The sequence below is a fragment of the Arachis duranensis genome, chromosome 4, assembly GCF_000817695.3.
Source record: "Arachis duranensis cultivar V14167 chromosome 4, aradu.V14167.gnm2.J7QH, whole genome shotgun sequence".
NCBI classification, from domain to species: domain Eukaryota; kingdom Viridiplantae; phylum Streptophyta; class Magnoliopsida; order Fabales; family Fabaceae; genus Arachis; species Arachis duranensis.
In genome coordinates this window covers 102,922,506-102,931,795 of record NC_029775.3, presented here as the reverse complement: position 1 = coordinate 102,931,795, position 9,290 = coordinate 102,922,506, and the positions used below count along the sequence as shown (strand labels likewise).

Genomic DNA, 9,290 nt, shown 5'->3' with positions numbered 1-9,290 from the left:
AAAATAAAAAGTATAAAGACCTAATTAAAAATTTAATAAAATTATAAAGACTAATAAAGTAATTAAACCTATTTTAGAAAAAGTAAAATGACAAATAAATTTTTGAGGATTTACATTTCAGATAAATTAGTCCGAAAAAAAATATCAATAAAATCCTCCATGATAATAACACAAACAAGTTAGTTTAAATTATATTAAGACCTTCTATCCTAATTATAAAGGCTAATTTAAAAGTAATATGTTCAGATTTACTATCTTAAAAGATTTTATTAATACTTTTTTTTCTTTAATAATTATTCTGTCCAAAATATAAATTTTCAGGAATTTATTTATTATTTTACACTTCTAAAAAGCATTACAACAATAACTCAAAACATCATTCTAACATCTCAACTAGTCACTATGCTAAGTAAAATTAAGCTATAGTTACCAGTTAATTAGAATGAGTAACCAGTTCCATGTTTATCTACTGTAGGGACCGATAATAATTATAGAAATATTATGCAAAAAATCAGTTATACATGTATTGTTTTATACATTTTTAGTATAAAATTTCATATTCCAATATGCAGTTTATATTTTATAGGGTGATTATTTTTGTAGCCCATTTTTTGTATATTAACAAGTGTACTTTTACATTAAAATATTCTGGTATTGTCAAATTTACATAATGGAAAAGATAAATTCACAAATGGTCCTATTTAGCAGTTTTCAACATGAGTCAGTTGATACGTTTTTACTGAAATTTTGTTGCCAGAAAACGATTTCTATCACTTGCTTGGCATCAACGTGGAAGTATTGTTGAAATGGCACCACTAACAAGGCAAATTTCTGAAGCAGATGAAGATCCATGATGGTCCTTACTTGGCATGAATGATGATGATGATGATGATTGCACTGAACTGTCATTATGGCAAATGATATCTGAGAAAGAAGTTTCTGTTCCCGGCAGCATTGCGGCGATGTTTTCAAGCTCCCTCACAACATCAAGCATTGATGGTCTCTTCTGAGTAACATCATGGCAACAATTTATGGCCAGAGTTGAGAATCTCTCAATACAATCTGAGGGGTAGGAACCCATTTTACTGTCTATGATGGAAAATATCATGCCTGAATTATAAGCCATATTCACCTGAAGCAATCAAACAATCTTTGTGTCATGGAAACAGCTTATTGATTTTCATTTTCTTGGTTCAATATATCATACTCAATGAAGATGTCTTTCTTTCTTAAACAGTCAAACATCTCAAATCATCTAACAGTTCTCGCTTATCATCTTCGTAGTCACCAAAGATGATTATAGAATAAACAAGTACCTCGCGAACAATGTTTTTCCCATGTGATATTGGCTGCATGCCAGTCAAAAGCTCCATAAACACAACTCCAAGACTATAGACATCGCTCTTATCTGTCAATTTATGAGTTAACAAGTACTCTGGATCCAGATAACCCTGCAAGAAAACTAACAACTTAAGGAATGTTCTAATCAACCTGCAACTAGAATTAGTCTTAAAAAGCCTGCATAGGAATTTCATAATTGCATTGCCAATGATTGCATAGTTTAATGATAGTCTTACTGGCGTTCCCTTCACAACTGTTGACACATATTTAGGTTCATTCCCTTCATCTAGCAGTGGTGCAAGCCGCGACAGTCCAAAATCTGCAACTTTAGCAATCATCTTGGAGTCTAGGAGTATGTTTGATGCTTTGATATCTCGATGGAATATCGGAGGATTCGCCTCAGTATGCAGATATAGTATTCCTTTGGCTGAACCAATCGCGATGCGCAATCTCATACCAAATGTTAAGTTTCCCTTTGTGCCTGCCACATTATAATATCCATAAAGTTAGCCCTTTAATCATGGTTGTTAACTCTCTTTTCCTTATGTTGTTCTTAATCTTTTTCTTGCCTTTTACTAATTTGATTATCAGATGCATTTCCTTTCTGATTTGACTTTTAAAACTTCCACTCAAGACAATATCTCATTTTAGGAGTGAAAGAGAGATTCTTCAAAACAAATTTATAGAAGTTTCATACAAATTTAATCCTTATGAACTCACAATGCAAATAAATTAGGTAGTAGCAGATATCTGTATTGTACTTGACTTTTAGACTAGTTCTAATAGATTTCAAAGGAACTACATTCTCATACCTGAAAGCCAATCGCGTAAGTTGCCATTAGGCATAAATTCATAAACAAGCATCTGAGTCAGAAGAAATATTTATTGTGAATAAAACAAGTTCAAATTGATATCATGGAACTCTAATGTAAAAGTTATGACAGAATCTTATATAAGAATATGAGTATGATTTCTAACTTCAGAAGATTTCTTGACTACACCAAGCAGTAGGACCATTACATTCTTTATTTTGATCACATAGTAATTACAAAATACCTGCTCCCCTTCTTGATCACAATATCCAATCAAGGAGACTAGATTTCGATGATGTAACCTCGATAATAGTTCAATCTCATTCAAGAATTCCCTTGTTCCTTGTAGGGAATCTTCTTGTGCTCTCTTTATGGCAACAATTGTTTCATCAGGTAGAGTGCCTTTATAAACGGTTCCATAACCTCCTCGGCCGACTTGATTCGAACTGCTAAAACTATCAGTGGCAAGAACCATTTCTTTGAAAGTGAATTCTTTTACACCATCTATTTTGATAGGAATACTAGAGGCTGCAAAACGAATAAGCATTTCGATCACAACTGTTAACTATAAACCGAAAAGTACACTATTAGAAGACATCTCAAAAGGCCTTATGTATGTAATAACTCACAGCGACGTCTTCTCGAAAATGTGTCCTGGTTTTTGATATCTCTTCTTAGAATAATGAGAGTTACTATTGCTGAGATTGCTATAACAACTGCCACAGCTGCTACTACAGCAAAAATTATTTCCAATCTGCTACTTTTGCTCTTTTCTGATTTTGCAATTACTATGGAAACAAGCACAAAAGAAGGATCAAACAATAAAACTAAAACAGGAAATTTGGACAAGAATTTTCTGCTGTCATATTATGTAGACAAGATTCTCTGCTTTTGTTTTGCAAAAATCTCCACTTACTTTAAAGAGAAGCAAATGTGAATCCTATTAGTTTTTATTACCCTACAAGTGGTGACATGGTACTAGAACAAAAGTATAAGATGTGAATTCAACATAAAAACTAAGCATTGCAAAATTGGAAGCTAGACAGAAAAAGAAAAACTTACAATATGCATAAGGTCCCTCAAGGGTGAAATTCAAAAGTTCATATGGCCCATAAAAATCACTTCCACCAAAATTCCATGATGAGAATATGCTTCGCATTCGATAGACCTCAGATGAATTGAACTCATTGTGTGAATAACTAGCCTCAGGAAAGAGTTTCAAATACATCCTAAGACGAGTTTCTTCTTCTTCCCAAGAATATGAATCTATTGATAGCTGATAGAAGTCCAAGTTCAAAGCATGGGTAACATATGATCTAAATGAAGCTTTGTATGGTGGGAAGAAAGAAAAACTCGGGCTTTTCAGCCGGTATCCAATTCTAAGAGGTGATGCACAAAAGCAAGGAATAGGTGAATCTGGGACATATTCAAAGAAATCATTCACTGAACAAGCTTGAGGGGGACATGTAGTTGTTGAATTTGTTAAGTAATTGTCTTCTTCTTCTCCTTCAAATCCACATTGTTTGGCCAATATTCCACTAGTTTGAGAACTCTTACATATAGGATTTCCTCCAAGCCTTGTAAGAAAAAGAAACAACAAAACACAAGAAAAGTAAATTATTCTGACAACATAGGCAAAACCAGTTTTTGCATATCATTTTCATAGTTAACATGAAATGCATAAGAGGTGACAAAAAGACTTGTATTGTTGATTTAGACTAAAAGAGTACCTTAAGGTGACGTTTGGCGGAGGACTCGGATCTCCCAAAATTCTTGAAAGTGAGTTGTTTCGTAGGTCGCTGCATAAAGTAGAAGAACACATAAACATACACAAGTTTGAAAAATTAGTAGGTTTCTGATTCAGTATTTACATTGTTAATTTAGCATTAGTAGTGAGAGTCATCTTCTGCCATATCTTAGCAGAGATTGATCCTGAAAAGTTGTTGTTCTCAAGAGACCTGTATTTGGCAATAAATTAGATATCAAATCACTTGAAAGAATAAATTCATTAAATTTAATAATTTCAAAGATGTCATGTTATAATGAAAACTTTCTCACAATCTTTGAAGAGAAGGTAGCTCTGAGAAGTATCCAGGAATTGATCCATTCAGATTGTTATTAGAAAGATCACTGCAACAGCAAGAAATGACTAAATGGAAATCATTGCTACTGAAACAAAATTAAACTAATAGACTAGATCATACATGGTAGTCATATTTTCAGCAAGTTTTTTCGATGGTATGGGTCCAATAAGATTGTTCCAGCTAAGATCTCTGAAATAGAAGAGCAGGCAGACTAAATACATCATCAAGAGTAAACAGTTCCTACTATCATCACGCATCGACACGAAGCAAAGACACGAGGCGTATGGTATAGTTAAACATACAGATAGTAAAGCTGTGGTATTGAACTGAGATCAGGCACTTCTCCTAGCAAACTGCAGTTTCTGAGACTTCTGTTATGTCAAAATATAAAAACATCAGTTCAGGTAACAAATTCAAGTTATAGAAAAATCTTAAACTAGTTTGAGTTCATATTCTTCTTTTCTGTATGTTTTTCCTCATAGAATAATTTTAACTCATTGCTGTTTTGTTGATCTCTCTACATTTAATTCCAAAACAAAACAAGCCTTCAAGATTTAGAAGCTGTATTGTACTTAATAGCACTTACAATTTTGCTAGTCTAGATAAGTTTGCATAGGAAGAAGGAACTCTGCTCCCTGTGAAGTGATTGTTATCAAGTTGGCTGCAACAAGAAACGAACAAACAAGAAGCATGCCATAATGTTAGGATGCAGTAACTTCGCACCGGGCAACGAAAATTTCAGGATAAATATGCAATGCCCTGCATAGGTATTAAAGAATCAAATTTCCACAAACAAAGGAGTTTTTATTAGCTTGATAAAATTTGAAAGGCTACATAACAATATTATCATATCATACAATGCAGTAAGTTTGATATTTTTGTATCAGCATAATACCAACAATGCAATTGACCAATTGTTATAAACCAAACAAGAAGAGAATGCTAAATGAATCCTAGATTTTCACATCTTAACCTAAATTATATTGGAAGAGGAGAATATACAGTATCCGCAGCTGGGGTAACATGGAGAATTCTGGTGGAAGATAGCCAGATAAATTATTGGTATCCAGAAGCCTGTAAAGCCATTCCAACAAACAAAAAGTGAGAAGAACTTTTAAACAAGAATAAATCAGAAAATAGACTAGAAATTCCTTAAAAACTCACAAGTGAAGGAGGTTGGATAGGTTTGAAAGATTGGGAGGAATTTGACCACTAAATGAGTTGTTGTTCATGTGGCTGCAAGAACACAAACAAATAAAGCATAACAAATGCACAAGTCGGCGAATGAAGGCGGTAAGAAAATGGACTAACATGTGCTTGACAGAGCTCAAGTTGGCGAATGAAGGCGGTATTGGACCGGAGAGCTGGTTTTGGTCAACTTGAAATCTGTTTAGATTTTGAAGATTGCCAAGCTCATATGGTAAATTACCTGATAGTGCATTTCCATTCAGGAGCCTGTGCACACAAATATGTCATCTTCTCACAAAAAGTAATGATTCAAACAAAGACTTAGTAGCCTTAGCAATCTTACAAGAGTCTTAATGATGTGATGTTTCCTATCTCCCTGGGTATACTTCCTGTTATGTTATTCCACATGAAGTTCCTTGGAGAAGAAACATGGAGATGTTAGAGTATTAACTAAAACTCTTTGATAACATTTCTAGATAAAATCTACTTTTTGTCCTGAAATTTGTCAGAAGTTTTAAAAATATTTCTAAATTTTATTCTATTTCAATTTTGTTCTAAAATTTTCTATGTATATCAAATGTACTTCTAACAACTAAATTTTCAAAAAATTTACGACCAATTCAGTTGCTTGACAACTAGGAACAGTGATAGAACTTTGCGTCTGACTTTCTAGTGTTAAAGGTTGTCCTTGTGAAATTGTTTTTAAATCAGTCCTAAGCTTTTTGAAAAAATTAGCTGCTAAGGGTACATTTGATGCAAATTAAAAGTTTTTAGAACAAAATTGAAACAAAATAAAACTTAGTGTGATATTTTAAAAACTTTTGACAAATTTCAAAGACAAAAAATATATTTTATCATAAACAAATGTTATTTGTACATATACGACATAGAACGCCGTGCTGACTTGTGGCACAAAATCCCATTCAAAATATGTACAAATAAAACGACTCGTTTAAATTGCTCACATTATCTCTAGTTGAGATAGCTGACCAAGTTGGGGTACCAAATTTCCAGAGAGATTCATAGTCATTAAGTAGCTTCAGTAAAATTAACATAACAAAAGTACAGTTAGAAGAACACACAATTTATCTATAAAAATTAGAAAATAGAGAAAAAAAAAGTCATTACAGCTCTTTGACATGGAAATGACCATCAGCCCCAACATTCAGAGGACACAAGACACCATTCCAATTTGATGTACATGGATCACCTTTGTTCCAGTTCCACAAATGGTTTAAGGGATCAATCAAACTTTTCTTGATTTGTAACAATGCATTCACTGCAAATGGAACAAATATATACCAATGATCAAGGTTAATATTTGGAATAGTAGTAACTACCTTCTGCCAGCTAGGATGACTGTTGTAACTAAATAGTACAAATACTAAACTACTCTTGGAGTAGCTTCCCCTATAAGCTATCTTTCTCTTGTGTATAAACTGAAAACTCACTCAATTGAGATTTGAGAAATCACAATATACAGTTCAAAAAACACTCTCTCAAATTAACTAATCTCCATAAACACTTTGCTGACACTTGAATTAGAGGCTATTAAATTACTGGGTCAATTTATATAGTTTTACCAAATTTATAATTAAGTCCCTATAGTTTAAAAGTTTTATAATTTAGATTCCTACGCTGTTTTAAATTTTGTAATTAGGTCCTTGTCGTGCCAAAAACGTTAGAGTTATCAGAAAATTCCACCCCAAATTGAAAACACCCACATTTAAGAGCTAAATTCCTAAACTTGAATATCCTCTTATTTTTAGAATAGGTTTAATTACTCTGTTGGTCTCTGTAGTTTCGCAAAATTTTTAATTAGGTCCCTATACTTTTTTTTCCTTTTAATTGAGTCTCTGCACCAAATTTTTTTTTCACTTAGGTCCCTTTTGGTAGTAATTGGCTTAATTGTATAGGGACCCAACTAAAAAAAAATTGGTGCAGGGACTCAAATAAGAAAAAAAAAGTATAGGGACTCAATTGAAAAAAGAAAATTAGTGTAGGGATCTAACTAAAGAAAAAAAAAGTATAGAGACCTAATTGAAAATTTCGCAAAACTATAGAGACCAACAGAATAATTAAACCTTTAGAATATTATGATAAGTCTAATGTTTTTGGTAATATAAGGACCTAATTACAAAATCCAAAACAATATAAGAACCTAATTAAAAAGTTTTAAACTATAGAGATTTAATTACAAGCTTAATAAAATTATAAAGACGGTTAGAATAATTTAACCAAAAATAAAGGAAACTAATTTCAATGTTATGCAAGCATAGTTTTATCTATGGAGGCAAGAAGCCAAACGTAGAAAATTTTCAAAGTCAACGCATTCAAATTATACATAATTAAATCTGCAAACTCACCTTCTGAGGGGTGTGTGCTCTGTGCCACTGTTGTGGAAATTAAATAACAAAATGAAACAGCCAAAACATATCCATGTATCCTTCTCCTATTTGGAATCATAGTACCTAGAATAATAGAATTGTAGTTGAAATGAATAACGTGTAAATATATAGTATATTAAAAGTTAAAACATTTGAATAATGATAAGATTTATATAATCAACCAAATAAAAATGCCGAAGCTCAAGCTATGCAGTATTATTTGCAGAAGGAACATATAGTATTAACCAAAATAGAAAAGAGCTAAATCAAAGCTTGTGGAAAGGAAATTTCAAAGCTATTCAATTATTGAAATTTTTCTTTAATATATAGGAATTTCTCATACTATAAGTAGTTAGTTAATGATTATGATGTACAAAGAAAATATTAAAATTTATATACATTTTTAAGATGATTGTGAAGTTTAATAGCGTACCCGTGCTGGTTGTGCTCATCGCTGAAGCCAAAGGAACATTTCAAGCAAAGCATGAAGCGATAAAGAGCTGAATCAATGATTAACTTATTCAGCAAAAAAATAAAAAATTATATATAAAAACAAAAAAGGAAAATTCAAATGAGGAAGCAGAAGCTCAGGCTCTTACTTGTGACGGTTACAAGTTTTCGTAGCACAAGTGAGAGTTTGCAGCACTGCTTAGTCTTTAAAACTTGTATATATAACTGTCGTAATATATTTTTTTTAAAAATTTAAATTGATAAAAAAACATAAATAATTATATTTTTTAACATTTATTTAAATAAAAGTTTTATTTTTAGTTTGTTTAATTTTTGTATAAATCTTTTTTATTTATTTTATGTTTTTTTTTGGAGTTTATCAAAAATCAAATTTCAAATTTTTTAAATATAAAATTTTAATATTATGTTATGATATTATTTTTTATAAAAATTTAAATTAATAAAAAAATAACATAACAATTATATCGCTAACAATAATCAATGCAAGTGAACTAAGTAAATCCACTTTTCTCCTTCATAAAAAAGTCAAAACATAATAAATGAATATTGTTTCCAATTACTATCGGCATAATAAATATTTTCTCTCCGTGTTTTGCATTTTATAGTTATTAGTTAAGCCTTCTAAATTTCATTATGATATTACAACTTGCGTGGCAATTATCTATAGACAAATATATCAAGATATTTTCCCCTAAGTGTGTGTCAAATAATTAGTCTATGTCTCTTACGAAAAAATATTAGAACCATACAATCAGTCAACATTTATTTTTTTCTTTAAATTTTTCGTTTTCTCTTCTTTTATCCATTATTTGTTACTATGTTAGATGATTATCAATAAAAAAAATTAATCCCCTAGCAAAACTCTCTTTTTTTTATAGAATAATTTACACAATAGTATTGCATAATATTTTATTATTTTACACTATCAACCTTTTATATAACTTTTGATCTTAATGAAATGATTATATATGATCATGTAAGATTGAAAAATGGTTCGTAGTATATGA

General features: G+C 31.2%; 1 protein-coding gene across 2 annotated transcripts; it reads right to left on the bottom strand.

The window, feature by feature from the left end:
* Window positions 1-577: 577 nt before the first annotated feature.
* Window positions 578-8,456, bottom strand: LOC107485397 (probable LRR receptor-like serine/threonine-protein kinase At1g06840). Of its 2 annotated transcripts, XM_016105925.3 has the most exons (22): window positions 8,412-8,456; window positions 8,246-8,312; window positions 7,792-7,896; window positions 6,554-6,704; window positions 6,391-6,462; window positions 5,769-5,840; window positions 5,549-5,692; window positions 5,402-5,473; window positions 5,240-5,311; window positions 4,824-4,898; window positions 4,540-4,608; window positions 4,358-4,426; window positions 4,212-4,283; window positions 4,025-4,111; window positions 3,884-3,952; window positions 3,216-3,730; window positions 2,783-2,941; window positions 2,398-2,681; window positions 2,154-2,205; window positions 1,578-1,822; window positions 1,317-1,451; window positions 579-1,132 (listed from the first exon to the last, which is right to left on the bottom strand). In XM_016105925.3, the coding sequence occupies exons 2-22, from the start codon at window positions 8,262-8,264 to the stop codon at window positions 785-787; spliced, it is 2,886 nt and encodes a 961-aa protein (XP_015961411.1). In that variant the 5' UTR covers window positions 8,265-8,312; window positions 8,412-8,456; the 3' UTR covers window positions 579-784. The 2 variants fall into 2 exon arrangements, with proteins under 2 accessions (XP_052116827.1, XP_015961411.1); XM_052260867.1 differs by having other exon boundaries at window positions 578-1,132; window positions 5,402-5,692.
* Window positions 8,457-9,290: the final 834 nt, after the last annotated feature.

What these genes read in the sequence shown, in the direction of transcription:
- LOC107485397 (XM_052260867.1), bottom strand. An exon ending in CTATCCAACCTCCTTCACTT is followed by an intron (nt 5,312 to 5,401) that starts GTGAGTTTTTAA and finishes ATGGCTTTACAG; the next exon opens with GCTTCTGGATACCAATAATT. An exon ending in CCGCCAAACGTCACCTTAAG is followed by an intron (nt 3,731 to 3,883) that starts GTACTCTTTTAG and finishes TTTTCTTACAAG; the next exon opens with GCTTGGAGGAAATCCTATAT.